The 18,003-nt window shown below is 36.9% G+C and overlaps 4 protein-coding genes across 15 annotated transcripts in view; 2 read left to right on the top strand and 2 right to left on the bottom strand.

The window, feature by feature from the left end:
* Positions 1-190: 190 nt before the first annotated feature.
* LOC148736605 (uncharacterized) lies at positions 191-7,827 on the top strand. 5 transcript variants are annotated; one of them, XR_015996275.1, is made up of 7 exons: positions 191-433; positions 1,259-1,613; positions 3,694-3,874; positions 4,531-4,675; positions 5,121-5,856; positions 6,321-6,367; positions 6,571-7,827. XR_015996275.1 is itself a non-coding variant. In XM_088747662.1 (5 exons), the coding sequence occupies exons 2-5, from the start codon at positions 1,396-1,398 to the stop codon at positions 5,180-5,182; spliced, it is 606 nt and encodes a 201-aa protein (XP_088603788.1). In that variant the 5' UTR covers positions 191-433; positions 1,259-1,395; the 3' UTR covers positions 5,183-7,827. The 5 variants fall into 5 exon arrangements, 1 of the variants encoding a protein (XP_088603788.1); XR_015996276.1 differs by lacking the exon at positions 6,321-6,367; XR_015996274.1 differs by having other exon boundaries at positions 6,321-7,827.
* LOC148736604 (solute carrier family 22 member 18-like) lies at positions 3,167-11,574 on the bottom strand. Of its 4 annotated transcripts, none has more exons than XR_015996280.1 (5): positions 10,846-11,572; positions 10,126-10,344; positions 9,487-9,578; positions 8,788-9,061; positions 3,167-6,733 (listed from the first exon to the last, which is right to left on the bottom strand). XR_015996280.1 is itself a non-coding variant. In XM_088747679.1 (4 exons), exons 2-4 carry the CDS (start codon positions 10,192-10,194, stop codon positions 8,963-8,965), a joined length of 270 nt encoding a protein of 89 aa, XP_088603805.1. In that variant the 5' UTR covers positions 10,195-10,344; positions 10,846-11,574; the 3' UTR covers positions 6,960-8,962. The 4 variants fall into 4 exon arrangements, 2 of the variants coding, with proteins under 2 accessions (XP_088603805.1, XP_088603806.1); XR_015996281.1 differs by having other exon boundaries at positions 3,734-5,122; positions 6,531-9,061; positions 10,846-11,563; XM_088747679.1 differs by lacking the exon at positions 3,167-6,733 and having other exon boundaries at positions 6,960-9,061; positions 9,487-9,587; positions 10,125-10,344; positions 10,846-11,574.
* A 69-nt stretch (positions 11,575-11,643) lies between these two features.
* LOC148736603 (WD repeat and FYVE domain-containing protein 3-like) overlaps positions 11,644-18,003 on the top strand; it is a 21,724-nt gene continuing 15,364 nt past the window's right edge. For all 4 annotated transcript variants that reach the window (XM_088747657.1, XM_088747659.1, XM_088747658.1 and 1 more), the window contains exons 1-3: positions 11,644-11,904; positions 13,310-13,524; positions 14,343-14,505. In XM_088747657.1, coding sequence (XP_088603783.1) covers positions 14,369-14,505 — 137 coding nt within the window. In that variant the 5' untranslated portion in view covers positions 11,644-11,904; positions 13,310-13,524; positions 14,343-14,368. The remainder of the gene's footprint in view (positions 11,905-13,309; positions 13,525-14,342; positions 14,506-18,003) is intronic.
* Positions 15,313-18,003, bottom strand: part of LOC111319449 (uncharacterized) — an 11,784-nt gene continuing 9,093 nt past the window's right edge. For both annotated transcript variants that reach the window (XM_088747635.1, XM_088747636.1), the window contains one exon: positions 15,313-17,844. In XM_088747635.1, the coding sequence (XP_088603761.1) occupies positions 17,787-17,844 (58 nt within the window). In that variant the 3' untranslated portion in view covers positions 15,313-17,786. The remainder of the gene's footprint in view (positions 17,845-18,003) is intronic.

Genomic DNA, 18,003 nt, shown 5'->3' with positions numbered 1-18,003 from the left:
CAGACAGTCACAAAGAGACAAACCAGACAGTGATGACATAACGAACATAAAAAGCACGCACCAATGAGGACAGAAATCGGGAAAAAGTTACGCAATCGGCTGGCAAAAAAGGATCTGTAATTAAATACTGCGACCAGAATCTGAGACTGGAAGGCACCGAAAGGTCATAAAAACCATCAAAGACATCAAAGATTTGACGAAGATTGCAAGTTTCGAGCGCGTGATCTCTATCGCTTCTTTGCGCGATTCTTTTTTGGTATAATTCTTTATTCCCGATTAAACCCTAGTTATTCATTATTCACTTTCTTTTTAAGCCGTTATTCCTTATTCATTTTCTTTTTCAAGCCGTTATTCATTATTCATTGTTCCACTTCCACCCCCAAAAATGGCACTAGAGGCGAGGAGACAGTAAATAACAAAACACAGACACAAGGTAAGTCATTTTTATTCCAATTTTTTTTCGAAAAATGGAATCTAGGACGTACTTTGGCTTTTTTTTATTTTTCATACATTCTCTTATAAATTCAACGAACTTCCGCAGAGTTTGGGCTGTCTGTGATTTCATTGATGTTCATTAACAAGTGACACATTTACAAGTAAACTTTACTGTACATTTCCCAAAAGTTGATGCTTGATCAGCTTCAGGTGAAAAAAACCTTATCTACTTTCTTAATGTTTGCTCAATAGGTAAACATCTTTATGTAATCACGTTAATCATTCAAGTTTTTTTATTTTTATCGTAAGCTACCAGTTTTTCGTACACCAAGGGTGGTCGCTTACGAGAGATTTTTACTTTATTTAAAAAAGATAAGATACGATAACAAAATAATAATTAAAGTTATGTTATATATAGTTACAGATCATCACGTTTATTGTGTTAGATTTATGGATAAGTTGGGCTTCACGAAGATCGATCGAAGCAGACGATTCTGACCATTCTATTCATCGCTTCCATTCTCTTATGACCTCAATAGTGCCGGAAACACACTTTCCTTGTTCGCTTATGATTTAAAACGTAATCAACGGTTTTTCCCTTCACATTCTTGTTGGTCAGAACAGAATTTCATAATCAAAGCACTCATTGTTGCTTTACGAGATTTTGAATTCCTTCTTTTACATTTTTTTAAATCATTGGTTTCTAGTAACCAAAGTACTCCACTGCAGAGACGTGACTGAAATACAATTATATTTTTAGGCATGATCTTTCTACCACCACTGTTTCTCCACTTTTAATCATTTCCTTTGTATTGCCTTTTAGGGAACAAGGAACCGGTCTGCATCCTGTTTAGGCCAAGATTGTTCAAATACGACTCTTTCCCTTTTAGTTCTACACCATAACTGCCCAAGACATGATTTGCACCAGGTAATTAGCCATCCGCTACGAATAATGAAGCTATGGAACGAACCCGCGAGATTGACCCAAATCGCCTTGTGGAGATAGATTTCTGTCTTGGGTACGAAAAAAGTTCAGGTTTCGAAGCCGTTACCAACTTTCAAATTTCAGTAGGTGGCTTTGTTCCAGATAGTGAAGAATCTGTGAAATGCCCAATTGGTTATATACTGAACGCCCACGTGGAGAACTTCGATGATGAACAAGACGAAGCTAACTTAAAGTATGTATACATATTTTAGATATATTCAACGTTTACTTGATGGAAATTGTTCAAAAAAAGAAATTGCAGATTATCTACATCAAAGTCTATCAAAGGGATTGCCCATCACCAAGAGTGGTATAGGCGTTGTTACTAAAACAAGGAATGACCTACAATGATCTAAATGAGCTACAGTAAGATTCCTCTAATGAAGTAAATGAAGATTTTAGAAAAAAAGGCAAAAAAAAAAAGAACAAAAACAGGAGACATGTGTGGATGTGAGGCGTGTTTGCTTTTTGTCTACTGAATAACAGGCCAAATGATAACAGAATTTCTGGCTTGGAGATAAATTTACGGTGTATTATAATTAGACATGTATAATGACGATTAGGATAAAATGAAAATGCGAAAAACCTTTGGCTTAAGATGTTTTTGAGGGTCTTATATAACAAGCCTCTCATAATTTCACACTATCATGAGGTTATGAGTCGTATTTGGCCTGTCAACACCTTTTACTCATTGATATTTTCGGATCAAACCATCAATAAGGTCACGTATCACAGCGCCGCGAAACTGATCACGTCTGATATCCAACTCTCTTCGCTTGTGAAAACTAGTTAAAAACTACGTTTAGCCTCATCTACTTCTATAGTCACACGATAAGATTCTAGAACCCTCTGGCTCTACTAAATAAAGTAACATTACTGTCACGAACAACGCAGCAACACACTTGCGTTACGCACGTGATTTTATCGTGTAATTTAGTTAATCATCGCTATCTTTCGCAACTCCGTAACCCGATCTTTTCACAACCTTTGTAACGGGAACGACCTCAGGAAGCTTTAAGATACACGCGTTCGTCGCTTCTACGGAGAAGTTTATCATAATAGCTCATTGTAGGTCATTGTTAGACTTTCTCAAAGTCGTTCGCTTGGTTCTCTGTTCTGGTATGGTAGGACTCGCTATCGCTCGCTCGGCTCGGCTCGGCTCGCGCTACGCGCCCGAAAGCGCGACTTGTGAGCAAGTCTAGGTCATTGTGGATCATTTTAGGTCATTCTTTGTTCCCACGGTAACTCATTGTAGCTCACTGTAGGTCATTCCTTGTTTTAGTAACTACGGTAGTATAGGTTTCGCACGAAGTCCATGAGGGAGCAACAAGGGAGCTTCCTGCGAGAACAGAACCTTCCTTTTCAGGCGCGTGGTTCACCCGTTGAGTGCCGCAAGCCAACATTTCACACAGGTCAAAAGAGAGCCAAATAGGAACGGGCTGCAGCCTTTTGTTAGACTGTCGAGGTCATCACTTGGGTTAAAAAATCTTTTTTTCAGTTATATGAGGGATGTTGACCTCAGAAAGATCTAAATAAAGGTTCCGTATTGTCCCTTTCAAAATCGTGATTTTTGGAGCCATAGGCTGCAAAATGCACCTGAAAATTGGGCAAAATTGTGGGTTGAATTTCACCACAGACCATGGGCTTCGCCGTGAGGAAAATAAGTTTGAATTCTTCCAAGGACGATTTCTCGATGAAAAGCTTCTCTTCCTCCACAAAAAAAAGAAAAAAAAAATGAGCATCACGCTGATGTTTCTCTTTTTATTATTGTTACTTTTACTGCACTTTTAACCTTGAAATGCAGAACTCTTTCCTTAAAACTACGGCACTTTGATAGCGCGGCCGCCATTTTTATTGATCACTGAAGTTTCCAAATATGGCGAACATGAATTAGGAGCAGTGATTATGCGAGTTCCATTTCTCAACTGCTTGGGGGCTGACAACCTTTTGGCCGACCATTTCACTATTGAGGGGGGTTGATTTCTTTTCATCAAGAATATCTTTTTCAAGCAATCTGGTGGACAGGATATTTTTTCCCTTCTCATTTCTCTTGTTATTGTTATTATCACTATTATTACAACTATTATTATTATCATTATTATCACATCTTGTTGATGGATCTGTGGGAATAAGTTAAGGGGGAGCATCTTAGCAGAGGGGAATAGTGGTTTTACAGTATACTAATAAACTACAGTGTACACAATTCAAAATGACAAACAAATCAATGTACTAAAATGAATGTAAAAGTTTCTGTTATACTTTACATACTACAGGTCTTTTTTTGTCACAACCAAAACACTTGGGAGCCAGCAAAGAATTATTAATGCCTTTAATTGTAATGCACTGTGGATAGCCCAGACAAAGGAGACATTTCTTCCACAATACATATACAAATTGTGCAGATTGTACATGAAACAGCCACCAGTCAAGAGAAGGCAATATTGCCCTGTCAAGGTAAGGTAAAAGAAATTACTCTCCAATATTCATTCTTAGGGAGGGTGCTCAAGGGTTTAATAATGTGCTGCTGAATCTGGTAGTACATATTTTTAACCACCCTTAAACACCCAGCTACTCACTGTAAGTGATAACCAGTTTTTGTTATTCACTTGAACAGGTTGCCATTTTTGGTTGTTGGGATTCTTGAAGACCCATCCTTAATATTAGTTCAGGGTGCGCCAATATTTTTGAAATTTTTGAAGATATCTCAATAACCCCCCCCCCTCTCATTTGGAGTCTCACCCTTGCCACTAATGTTACATTCAAATCACTTCCATTGAGTTTGTTACAATTTACTAATATTGATTCCTGGGACTCGTCTCATGAAAAATCATGATTGCCATTCCAGAAACTATGATTCCCAGTATGGAATCAATGAGTCCCACGTCAAAACCAAATGAGTCCTCACTATATTAAAAAATGCCAGTCATGAAAACAAACAAGCACATTTCATAGAGTTTTCCATACCAAAAATATAAAAATTTTCTCTTATAGAAACATTTTAAGCACTTTCAAGGATGTTGCTCACAAGAGCCTCCACTTCACTACAAAATGCCTGAAATCAGAGATGAGTTACACTTTGATATTGCATGATTGTTATTTGTATCTCTCAGATTAATGGAAAACAGCCAGATTCTGATGTCTGGGTTTTCAATGGCGATGTCCAGATGGATGGATCTGAGAATTTGATTCCCCTGGAACAGAGGAAGTTTATCTCGGAGGGAAAAAGAAATGACCATGTAGTCAAAATCCCTTCAGGTAGACCAAACCATTGAAAAAATTTAAAAGCTTTTGCTAAACTTAGTGAATGCAAGGCTAACTCTAATACTATTACTTTTGCTCCTGGATGACTCTGGACAAGTGTATGTAAATATTTTTGTGAACTATCCTTGTACGTAAATTTACTTATCTATAATGACTGTTCATGTCCTATCAAATTTGACTCTTTCTAAATAATTTATTACATAAAATAGCCTTGCAGGTTGAAATGTATAAAAATATAGATCTTTCATTTGGTCAGCAGCTGGAATGTTAATAACTATTATGATAATTTTACAACTTTAACTATGATAAAAACATGAAAGATTTTCTTCATTCTTAATGATGCCAATAAATGTCCCCCCTTGGTTAGAAACTGAAATTTAGGAACTTGTTTTCTGGCCACTATTTCAAGTCCTGATCATGAGCTGTGCTTTCACTTTAGGGCTAGGAAAAAGAAACAAGAAAGGATGTGGTAAGGATAATATTTTCATGCATCAGTGGTAGATTAAATTTTGATAAATCAGTTACTACTTTGTCATATTATCAATGGTTCAAGATGAATGTTCCATGGAAAAAAATCTTGCGGCAATACTGATCAGGGTTAGGTACACCTTTACTTTAATTCTATTATATTTCTGAGCTTGTACATCTATGAAATACATACAATATCATCACACAGTGAAAAAAAATATTGAATCAACAATATTGTTGCATAGCAACAATTTAATATTTCACTGACAGGAAAAATACATCTATATCCCCACGTTCTACTTTCAGTAGTTTTTAATTGTTAATATTTTTCCAAATTAAATTATATTTTAATTTTAAAAAAATTCAGCAAAATTGAATTGCATCATACTTTATGCTAAAAATACATTGTCAGTATATACATAATTATGAATCCAGTTGATAACTGCTCAGGAATGCTGAGTTTTACAAGAGCAAGACAAATTATTAAGAAATGGTGTTATGTTTTTTTTTTTATCCAGCTTAGATTAGATAGTGAGAATGAGGGGGAACCTGGAACAGAGTCTGAGCCTGTGTTCTTGTCCCAGAGCCTGCTGATCTCTCGCCCAACCAGGAAATGTGTATTCGAGTTTCTCAGGGTTATCATGACTGATTCGCTGACCTCAAACACAACTCCAAAAAGTCTGGGTGTCATTGACACCATTTCAGAGGTAAGCAGAAATCTTTTCTCTTTGAAACTGTTTGGTAAACCTCAATGTGAAATAATTGCTCTTAACTCGTCAACCCATTTCACCAGTTACTATAAATTTTCAAACATAATAGTCAATGGTCATATATTTGAATAAATTATCAAAAATTATGATAAGTGTCATGAATTATCATTATTAAGTCTTGCTAACCATGTACCATCATATACTAATGTTCATGTTGGTGACTTTGGGAGCAAATCTACAGTTGGTCTGTGACTGACGCCGTTGGTAGGGACTGTTCACGCTGATAAATGCATATCAATGCTGATCACATGTCATAGAAACAGAGATTCATGGAGTTTGTTGTAGTCAGTAACAGTTGTTGCAGTCAGACCTTTCAGTTGATATCTCGCATATATTTTTGCACGGCAAATGGCTAAACATTGGGTCAAAGATGAATTTGCTGACATCTGACATTTGCTCAGGTTGTGGAATAAGATTCAAATTTATTGAGAGGTGCCACCAGTGCGAGGTAAGTGATAGTCTTTTGGCTTCCCTTTCTATAGGTTTTTTCTTATACTCTAGACAGTTTTGGTATTCACTGGCAGAAATTGTGATTTCCATGTGTTCCAGTTAAAAATTAAAGGAACTCGTGTTTTAGGACTAGTTTGCCCCCATCAACCGATTTTTCTTACTTTATTAGTGAAGAACATTTCCTGTTCCTTTGCTTTCCAGATGTAGCAGCTATGAGTCAGAAATAAGCCGCCTTGGGATCCATGCACTGGTCCGCGTGTGCCACTCCTGCTACGAGAAACTGAAAAAATCATCCAAGTAGGCCAAGAGCTAACGTCCAGTTCTTTGTTATTCATTCATTCCAAATTCAATTCTGTAGCTGGACCTGCCTCAAAATAGGATTGCAGATAACAGCTCAACAGTCATGATAAATACTATTGATTTTATTATAATCATCATGTTTACATCAGATTGAGGTCAGTCGCTGAAAAAAAAAAAAACAAAAAAACTGCACACCTATCCCTCCCCCATTAACTTAACCTTATTATCAGTTGACTGCTGTTGGGTCAGGGAAGGGGTGGGTCTGCAGTTGCTCAGATAAGTAGGCAATGTAAGCAAAATTCTTTTTTCTTTATTATTGCCATTGGGAATGAATGGCATGAACTTTCTCTCACCTTATGTTTGACGTATAGAGAGTAACATTTCTGTCACATAAGGTCATTAGAAGGCATGACAAAACACAACAGAATTCTTAGAGGAGTTCTTACTACAAGTAGACGCCAACTTAGTGAACTTTACAACTCAATCATTTTTAGAGTTACAGCAGGATTTTATCATTTAGCGATTAGGAACTTATTTTTTTTAGTAATTTAGTCTTGATTGAAGGAGGCATTTTAGCAGATACATAATGGTAATAATGCAGAGCTTAAATAGACACAAACCCATCACATTTTTTCTGTCTAGATTTAGTTCAGTTTTGTTTGTTATTCATACAAGGAAAATTACTGAAATTGTATTTTCAAACTGTCATTCCTTATGAATGAAGGGTCAAATTAATTTAATGAGATGCCCAGACACAAGATCTTAACCTCTTCAATGATTAATTTATTTTTCTCTGCAATGTTAAATTTCATTAGTTAACTATGTCTGTGACACTAAAAACTGATGTTAGTGTTTCTGTGGTGCCAGTTAAATTTCACGTAACCTGAAGTAGTGCATTGCTGTTCACATGATATCAATAACATAGGAAAAATGTTGTTCCAATATTGAATCAATGTGGCAAGCAGAATGTGGCACAAGGATGGTAAGGGAATCTGTGTTGAGGTGTTGTCTAGTGATTGATAATATATATTGTAAGTAATTGAGTAATTATTGACTGATAAACTATACGTGAACAAGAGGAATTACTTGTAAATATCTTATTCTTCCTGAGAACGCATTAAAATAAAGGCATGTATGCCTTTAAATTTAGCAGCCCCAGACAGAAGTGTGAAGAAATATTTGTGTCTTAGTTGAAGGTGGCTGAACAGAGTTTTTGATACCTGTGTTTCTTTTGCCATTTTCTCTAAAACTCTTGATCTCTCGGTCGACAAAACTAGCAGCAACTCAGTTAACAACACAAACTTTGTTTGTTTGATAGGTAAGCTGACGTGAGTGCTGTTGCCATAGCAACATAAATAAATAAAAAGAAGCCTTTAAAATTGGTTTTGTTTATTTGTACAAAATCTAGTAATTGGATTTTCTTTATAATTTGTATGCTACGAACTTGTAACGATACTGACAAGTTACCAGAGAGATCTTTAATTATCCCTCATTGAAGATTCACTCGATTATCTAAGTTTCCTTTGTTGAAAATCAATGTTTTTCAATAATCCAGTTACTTGTTTCCTAAAGTATTTTCCTGCCAAATTTCGTGAAATTCTAATGAGTGGTTCTCTAGAAATAGGCATATTTCCGAGAAAGCAATTTTCCACTCAATCGCAATTTTTTTACTGACTACGCATGCGCTGCATTTAACTGGGTTCTTTCGGTAACGACGAAAAAGCTGAGAATTGCCGGGTTAAGTTTGCACCGTTAACTTATCTAACATATCTTTGTAATAAAAGTTTAAAGCCCTCAATACACTGTGCCAACTATTGAGAAAAATAGCACAAATAGTGCGGGTACAAGTTGAGTAAATAAAATAACCGCTCTATTGACGGTATGTTTGTTTGTCGCAATCCTGAGTTGCATCAGCAAAAGCGCACGCGAAAACTGTGTTCAGCCACCTTAAAGGTGAACAAACCCTGACAAATTTTCCCTAGCACTCTAAAAAATAAATTATGATACCACCAACCTGTACAACGGTTAAAATGTTAATGTACATGAAAATAGTTCACCTCAAGGTCTACCAATATCTGTAAGTGAATCTTAAGCTTGGTAACTAAAATGAGTCTTTACCATGGTAAAATAAAAATATGGCAGCAATAGCATTCACCACGAGTCCAAGAGGCCAAATGAAGACCAACCATAATTCTTGTACATGATATTCCCCATGGTTGGTGAAACAGTTCTTATAAGGGAGTTGGTTGCCATGGAGAGACCTAACACAGCACCTGTTTTGCTGGCTGTGACACTAAGTCATCGCTGATGTTGTAATGACATTGAATGTTGTCCCACCAACTACCATTGGAATGATCACAACACAAAACTGGTAAATGTCTGTCACCATGTACTGCAAGGAAATGATTGAATAGAAAAAAAAAATACATTAACACTTCTGAACTTGAAAGCAAAACTTATTACAGCTGCAATAAAGGGTTGATGGAATCAACAATTATTCTTTATAGACACATTGTTCAAGATATCAAACCTCTTTGAGGGCAAAGAAACACTTGTGCGAAAGTACTAAAAGTACTAATAGCCTGCTCACTGATTAAAGATTCCTTCAATTTTGGCTTAAACCTCAACATTAGTAGAGAAAATAACTGGACCCAGTTGTATAAAGAGCAGATAAGTGATAGCAAAACATACTGCACCATCCATGGGATAGAGAATTATCCAGTGGATACCATTATCCAATCTGTGAACAACCAGGACCTTGCCTTTTTCCTGAGGGGTGTTTTCTAACTTTTGAAAGCATTTCACCAATTTCCTTACCAAAAGCCCATAAGCCAATGCTATCACACAGATGGCACCTCTCAACAGAAAAGGCTTACTAAATCTTCTTGACAAGACACCCACAATAAGTCCTTGAATGAGGCAAAAACATGAAGAATGAATAATTCATTATTATTGACCATGATTTGTAAGAAGACAAGTGACTAATGATAAGCATCATCAAAGAAGCCTGTTTACAATAAACTACATTTTCTCACAGATGGAAAATGCCTTCACTGTCTGTCTTTGTATCAACCATTTTAATCCCAGCAGTGACCAAGACATAGTTACTCCTTACCATATAAATACAATACCAAGCAAAGAAGTAACAAGAATAAAGCAAAATTTAAATTAAAGGATTATTAGTTGATGTTATTCCAAATTCTCCACACTAACATGATAAGAATCCAATGCCAGACATTTAGGAGAATTACTCATTAGATCTCCAGACTGAAAATGTCCTGAGTAACAATAAGTGACCATCTGTTTCATTAATAATTTGGTGTTGGATCACTTAATAATATCCTAATTGACATTTTACTTTATTCTCATTGCTTGTCTGCTTGATATTGTATTGATATTGTAAGTGGAAATTCTCTCTTGGTCACTCAGTAGTTAAACAGATCTTGCCTCACTTACTATTGAAAGTCCACCAACATAAGACATGACAAAGCCATGGTGCTGAGGCTCCAACTTAAAAAGTTCCATAGAGACTAAAGAGAATTAACATAAACTGAAAAATTCCAAATGGGATCCCTGTGATGACTTTGATGGTTATCAAATATAACACAGTAGGTATATGTAAAAGTTCCAGGATCTTCCTGATACAAAACACACTTTCAGGCTGTTCCTTGTTATCTGCAAGAAAACAAAGTCATTACGCCGTAATGTTGATAAAAAGCTTTTCCCTTGCAAACTGAATTCCAATTCCCAACTATGCAAATAAGGTCTGATTTGAAAAGCTTGGAATTACTGGGAATTTCTGGGAAAGGAAGGTTGCAGTTTGTTGAGGACTTGGAATTCCTAGGAATTTTCAGCTATACAAACCACCTAGAAGTTAAGAAAGGTAGATTTCTTGGGAATTTCTGGGAATTGAATTTGAGGCAATGTAAATGACCCTGAAGTCCAAATAATTCCAAGAAATTCTCAATAATTTGAATGTGAAGGTTTTAAGGCAAGGTGTAATTTTAGAGGCATGCCATACAAAATGTACCAAGAGAAATACATACATGTATATGCTTATCATAAAATTTATTATTCAAACTAGGTTTTAGTAATTCTTAACGTTAACATGCATTTTTCATAAAGCAGCGGTCAATTATGTCAAATACAAATTGGCAATTAATCCAGTGCACTCACATCACAGATTTGCTTTCCAAACTCAATGACCTCTTGGATTCCATGATCATGAAAAGTTTTTAATTGTGATAGAAAATGTCTTATGTCCACATATGTGCCAAAATCATAAACCAATCATAAACATGGGAACGCTTCGAACTGTGCATATCCATTTGTAGGCGAGAATTCCAACGCCACACTGTAATCGCATATAGTCGCTTCTGTCTCTTGTACAAATGTTTCTTCGTTGTGAGACGCACTTGACTCTATTGGCATCTGACTGCTAGTTCAGTGGAAACGACAGACTATGGAAACGAGATAGCTGTGTTAGAACGTTTTGTTGAACGCTTGTTGCGGTCAAACTATTGATTTGGGTATTGGTACACTGTGATCACCTAGGTATCTCTCATAGCTCCTACTGTGGTATCCATCTGTCACAATAGCGAGGATAAAACACGTTTGTAATCACATTTAAAATTGTGATTGCCTTGTGTTATTTTTCACCTTTCCCGTGAACACAATTCAAGTGGGTTTGGAGTCTTTGTTTCCTCGACATCTTTTGGCCCCAAATCGTGCATTTGTAGTGCGTTCGATTCTTGTCGATTATTTCTACAGAGAGTGAGTTCACATCACTATTTATATCAACGTCGAAACGTGGATCCTGAGGTATCAAATCGTCCAAATGCAGAGAACCTGTCAGAAAAGACAGAATAATTTTTGCGCGCTTCTCTTGAGACTGCTATCGGGCAAGCCAGCAGATTCTCAAGCTGTCCACGTGATCATCCCGTGATCGGAAACAAAGAATATTGCACTTGGCGCTCATCTTTGAATGTACTTTTCATCGGTTGATTGCTTGTGCGTAAAGTTAATTCAATTCTCAACTCTCTTGATTAATATTATAACTTCTCTAAAGATGGGTTTCACCGTTGAACAATGGGAAAACGAGAAGCGTGAGTGTTGTAAATGAAAAGCAAGCCGTTGGCGCCGTGGAGTTAAAAGAAGGGACAACAGTTGACATATCGAGTGGTACAAACAAGGGTCGAGCAGCCATTTATAAAGCTACGATTTTGAAAGTCTGTGGTAAGTACAAATTGCAATATTCGGTACGTGATCAAAACTGAGAATCGAATCGGTCACTTGCATGGGACAGTTTCATAAGCTTACGCCGCACAATGAAATAAATTTATGGGTAAGCTAAAGTTTCAGGATTATTTTAGTCATTTTCGAATTTATTGTGAAAATTCACACCTCTTATTCTGAGGAAAAAATTCCCAGGAATTCCAAAATGCATTTCGCAAGGGTTGGTATATATGTCTCTTCTATATGCCCCATTCATGGGAGGAAATTTGGGGTTGGGCCTTGGTGTTATAACCTGAGAAATTTTCTTTGTCTGTCATGCTAATTTTTTCTCGTGGACAGGAGAAGTACATGTACAGGTGGTATGGGTAATGTGAGGATTGGATATGCATATTTTCTGGCATTAGCACTGCCTTGGCATTATTGGAAGAGCATGCATGCATGCATGTTATCAAAGATCAATGAAAAGTCATTGTTGATTGTAAATGAGCACTGTTTAAGGATGACAAAATTTGTCACGATAGAGTGAGCACTGGTTTTGACAGTAAGAGGAATGGACTGTGGCTTAAGGGGCCTTGGTTTGATATCTGACTGGGTCAGTGTGTTGCCTTCTTTGACACAATATAATCTCATAATGCCTTTCTCCACTCAAGAGTATGAACACCAATGGGTATTGTTGAACTGTTCAGCTGGGTTCATTAACTCTTTCACTGCCACGATCTTATTAGTAATTCTCCTTACTCTATGTCATACAAATTTTTTCATGTTACTTTGGAGAATTTTGAATTGGATCAATCAAAAATCCTTTAATTGATATTTTCTTTCTTCTCCTCACTTGTCTGCTTGATTTTGTATTGATATTATAATGAGAAATTCTGTCTTGGTCAGTCATCAGAGTTAAAGGGTTAATTTCATACTTGAGCCAAGAGGCCCATCCCAAGCTTATCTAAGTTTTCATATCATGTGACGACTAGAACTATTACAACTCCCCCCTGGATAAGATTCCAGTCCATCACAAGGTTACCTCCCAACATTTCATCAGTCTTCTTTGACAATTTGCTGGTATCCATTAATACTCTTGAATTTAAAGTGTTTAAATGCTGCAGCTTCCCATTTGTGTTGGAGCATTGCTTTTCAGAACCACTTTCACCCAGCAGGGCTTGACACTAACGGTAGCCAACTAGCCACAGACTAGTAGAAATTCAGTTTTGGCTGGTGATTTTCGATTTCCATTAGCCAATTTGGCTGGTAAACAAACTGAAATTGTTGTAACATCTACGTTGTCACTAGCCACTTGGCTAGTAAGTTGAAAAGTTAGTGTCGAACCCTGACCCAGACTGATTAAATAAAGAAAATTTGTCCACAAGTGAAACAATGAGGGGAAAATTTTTTTTTTTTATACCTGCAGGAATGCTTGGAGCTACAGTTGGACTGGATTTGTCATCTCCAGAACCTCTTGAAGTGTGAACACAACCAGCAATTGATGTGTGAAGCAGGGCTGCCACAACAGATCCTTGACAGACATGAAGCTGCTTTGGTTACTGAAGAACATCCATCATATGCTTCATTACAAAGAATGTGCGAAAGACTGGCCTCCCAGTCCTTGACTCCTACAGTGTTGAGGTAGGTTTGAACAAAGTGTTGTTGTCAGTGGAGAATCCATGGAAAGGTTCTGGGGTTCTGTATCCACCCACACACACCACCTTCGTTTTCATACTTTTATACCTGAGCGGCATTTCTTTTACAGAGCCTTTTTTTAATTTCAATGTGATACGTTATATCAGTGGTTGGAATCCCGTACATGCCTGAATTTTTTCAGGTCTAATTATCACCATTGTTTAAATAGTGCTTTACTGCAAGGATTGTGCACATAATTGTATGTTATTATGTGTATCGCAGGGATTTTCTCCGACTGGGTTTCCCTCTCTACTGTCAATCTGTTAAGGCACCAAGTGATGCTAAAGAAGGAAATTATTGCAGCTGCTGCTGTCAAAATTTGCTCATAACCCTGCTGCAGGGTCATAACATCAGTTAATCCATAATCTCCATATTGTTCTTCATACATTTCCTAAGGTGCTAATAAGGAGAATTTGTTTAATAATCAAGAACTGTTTTAGCTGTTGATCATTTCCTTTATTCTCCTGACCTTAAAGTGTGATTGAGGGGTGATAATGTAAGGAGAAACTAGATGTTGGTCACTCTTTAAGGGTTGAAGGGCCATTTGGTTGCCTCATGTGCATACTCTGTAGGTCAATACTCGGCACTAGGGAAGTTTTTAAAATGATTTACTCAAGGAGACGATACCCTGACCCAAGGAGACGATACCCTGACCCAAGGAGGACTCAAACCAGTGCCTCCTGACAGGGAACCTACTTGGCTAACTCTTTAGTCAGGGTGTCTTTCACTTAAATGTCAATAATAGAATGCATTTATATCACCAGTGAATTCAGTCAGGGATGCTGAGCTGATGCAGCAACTAAATTTGGTGCCCAAGCTGTTGTTTGGGCGTCAGGATGACAGTGTGACAGACGGTACAGCCCACACCATCGCCAGTGTGCTGTCTGTGTTTCTAAGTAACACAAATGATATGAAGAACTTGCTAAGGTATGGCATTTGTTTAACTACACCCAACATCGCTCTGGTTTGATATCACAGAATGTTTTCATAAGCTTGTTCAGGATGGAAACTTGTTCAAATTCTCTAACAAGTTTTTCACCAAAGTTTGGTCCTAGTGTGACATGTTACATATGGTTTGTAGTTAAGTTACTTATTCTGCATCCTATCTGTGCTGGTTAGCACGGGACATCAAAGACCCCCGTTGCACCTGTTTCAGGAAACAGTGCAACAGTGGCAGTCAAGTGAAAACCCGAGGGAGGTTGGGTCGGGTCGTTTAACCTTTTCACTGCCATGATCTTATTAGTAACTCTCCTCACTGTCTGCCACAGAATTCTTGTGATGTTACTTTGGAGAATTTTAAATTGTATCAACCAATAATCCTTAAGTTGATATTTTTCTTTATTCTCATCACTTGTCTGCTTGATATTGTATTGATATTGTAAGGAGAAATTCTCTCCTGGTCACTAATGGGAGTTAAGAGTTAAAGAAGGCCTGTAAAACTTCTTAACAAATTGTCATTCAGCCCTCTTAAACCACATGAGGCGGTGCTGTGACAAAATGCCTCTGTTAGGGTTTTTGGTTTTGGATTTTCAATCAAATGTGAAAGTTCCTGGAAAATATAATGTCTGTAAATGTTCCATTCATAGAACGCACGGCCAAAACTTTACTGCTTAAACTCTTACTGTCTGCGGTTTAAAACCACTTCGCATTTGTTAAATTCAAGTTTTGTCTTAGTGTAAGATATTCTTGGCTACGTGTAGATTGACAGACATGCGAAAGAAATTTCAGTCGATGTCCAAAGGTTAAAAGCTAAAAGTCTATTTACTTTTGACGTCCGCAAGAATGAGCAATTAACAAGCAATCAAATATTTTCACTTTTTGCTGCTATCTCATCTAAACGTTCGTCTTATCGAATAGCCTTTGGGGCTATTAAAAAAATGTTTTGAAGCTTTTCTAACTGATCATTTAGTCTAGCCACGAGTGAATTAATCTCGATGATCTTTGAAACAGTTCCAGGGTCACATTGGTTTCACACACTAACTATGCGTGTAAAAAGCAGAAAAATCAAGCTCAATTCGAAACCCGTTGGGGCCCCTGCAAAATTCCCATTAAAAAAATTGTAAACTACTCAATGTATTCTAGCCAAAGTCCTCCGCAACAGGAACGTTGGCAGTAAGCCCAGTTTCCTTCCTTCGCAACCGTTGTTGGGTCTCGTCAATCAACAGGGGGAGAGAGGGCGTTGCGTGACAAGGCCAAAGAATGGTTTTGTCACACAACGGGGGAGAGAGGGCGCTGCGTGAAAAGAACAAACAATGGCTGCAAAGAAGATTAGGGTAGGTAGCACCCCAATGCAGTTTAATTTTGCCTGCAATAATTCAGACGGCAGATACGAGAGAGCACAAAATGCGTGTGTGTTAGTTTATTTTATTTAAATTAAAATATTTTTCCCCTCTCTCTCCTAAGATAAAATAACGCAATATTTCCGTTGCTCAATGTCTTTTCTACTAATCAAAACATCAGTCACGCATTGTTCCAACTGGACCCACCTAGCCGAAAAAATTCGTCTTGTATACCTAGCATGGCTATGTTTTCACTGTTTGTTACATCAGTATCTTGCGCACTTTTTATTCACTTCTTCTGATTGACTTCTACTTAAATGTTTCGCGCAATATCTGTTCATTTTTCTCCAAACTGACGTTTTCCTTAATGTCTAGTCCGCTGTTTCTTCTCTTTACCTTTGTTTTTTGGTAATATTTTACACCCCGTTTCTTTTTTCTTTTCTCTGTTTGGTTCTTTTGTTCATATCTTTTTCATAGTACATTATCCTTTCTGATTGAATATTGCATAAGAATCTCACACATTGCTTGTTCTCTTCCCTGTTTGATTGCTTTGTTAATATCTACCTCACTGTTTGTTCCAATTTATATTTGTCTTTTACGTTAGAATCTAGCGCCTTTTTTTCTGGATTCTGGCCGATTGTCGCTTCTATTCGCACTCTTGTGTTTTATCACTTCATTAGCATCTCGCGCAGTGTTTTCTCCTAATTTTATCTCAACAATTTACGCGCTGTATCTCACCTTCCCTATTTTTGATGATTTTTTTTAACTTATTGCGATCTGTTTCTTCCTTCTCCATTTAAATTTAAGATTGTTTTGTAGCGCGCGCTGTTCTGTATCCTGTTTGATTGTTGCAGTTATTTCTTGCCCGCTGTTCTCTTTCCTGCCTTTTTTTTTATTTTATTTTATTTTATTTTTTTTTGCGTTAATATTTCGCGCGCTGTTTCTTCTCTTTTCTACTCGATTGTTTTATTTACTATTTGGGCACTTTCTGTTCCCTCTTCTGTTAGTTTGTTTTGTTTTATTTACTATTTGGGGACTTTCTGTTCCCTCTTCTGTTAGTTTGTTTTGTCTTATTTACTATTTGGGCACTTTCTGTTCCCTCTTCTGTTAGTTTGTTTTGTCTTATTTACTATTTGGGCACTTTCTGTTGCCTCTTCTGTTAGTTTGTTTTGTTTTATTTACTATTTGGGCACTTTCTGTTGCCTCTTCTGTTAGTTTGTTTTGTTTTATTTACTATTTGGGCACTTTCTGTTGCCTCTTCTGTTAGTTTGTTTTGTTTTATTTACTATTTGGGCACTTTCTGTTGCCTCTTCTGTTAGTTTGTTTTGTTTTATTTACTATTTGGGCACTTTCTGTTGCCTCTTCTGTTAGTTTGTTTTGTTTTATTTACTATTTGGGCACTTTCTGTTTCCTCTTCTGTTAGTTTGTTTTGTTTTATTTACTATTTGGGCACTTTCTGTTCCCTCTTCTGTTAGTTTGTTTTGTTTTATTTACTATTTGGGCACTTTCTGTTCCCTCTTCTGTTAGTTTGTTTTGTTTTCGTGCACCTGCGTACAGTTTTTATCACGCTTTGATGATTATCACAATTGCATCCTACGGGAGAATTGAAAACTGGATCAAAGCTTTGTGGATCAAGAATTCATTTTGAGTTTGTGAAAACTTTTCCGACACTCTCACATTTTAAACATATAGCCAACTTCCTGCATTCAATTTTCCCATACCAAGTTATTTTACCTCCCTATTGATATACTTAATAGATCTAACAGCTGAATTGCAGGTTTCGTTATTGCTCGCCTTCGAGTCAGCCAAGCTTACAAAAGCATGCAAAAACTATTACTTGACTTTAAAAAAAGACGAAAAACGTGATTGTAAAGAAATACCAGAGTCCATTTTAAGACAACGAGCAGGAAGAAGAATCTTTGTGTAGGATCAGTGATCATTCTGCTCCCTCTCTGGCTCATTGTTGTCCTCATTGAATTCATCTTTCCTAAAACAAACATTAGACATTTGTCACTATTTCAAGTTTAAAGCATAAAGAATTGATTTCCTAAACTTTCCAAACTACTTCAAGATTATCATTTACTTGTTATTGTTGTTGATTTTTTACGAAATAAAGTTAACTTTTTAGAGTTAGCTTAAGTTTCTC

This window comes from Stylophora pistillata, chromosome 2 (genome assembly GCF_964205215.1).
Source record: "Stylophora pistillata chromosome 2, jaStyPist1.2, whole genome shotgun sequence".
Taxonomy (NCBI): domain Eukaryota; kingdom Metazoa; phylum Cnidaria; class Anthozoa; order Scleractinia; family Pocilloporidae; genus Stylophora; species Stylophora pistillata.
This window is presented reverse-complemented; position numbering and strand designations above follow the sequence as displayed.

Bases quoted from the DNA above. Each gene is read 5' to 3' on its own strand.
- LOC148736604 (XM_088747679.1), bottom strand. From the start codon at position 10,194: ATGGAACTTTTTAAGTTGGAGCCTCAGCACCATGGCTTTGTCATGTCT. The intron at 9,588-10,124 runs TAAGTGAGGCAA...CATGTTTTTGCC, and splicing joins TGTTGGTGGACTTTCAATAG to TCATTCAAGGACTTATTGTG. The intron at 9,062-9,486 runs GTAAGGAAATTG...ATTTCCTTGCAG, and splicing joins CATTGGCTTATGGGCTTTTG to TACATGGTGACAGACATTTA.
- LOC148736605 (XM_088747662.1), top strand. From the start codon at position 1,396: ATGGAACGAACCCGCGAGATTGACCCAAATCGCCTTGTGGAGATAGAT. The intron at 3,875-4,530 runs GTAAGGTAAAAG...TGTATCTCTCAG, and splicing joins GGCAATATTGCCCTGTCAAG to ATTAATGGAAAACAGCCAGA. The intron at 4,676-5,120 runs GTAGACCAAACC...CTTTCACTTTAG, and splicing joins TGTAGTCAAAATCCCTTCAG to GGCTAGGAAAAAGAAACAAG.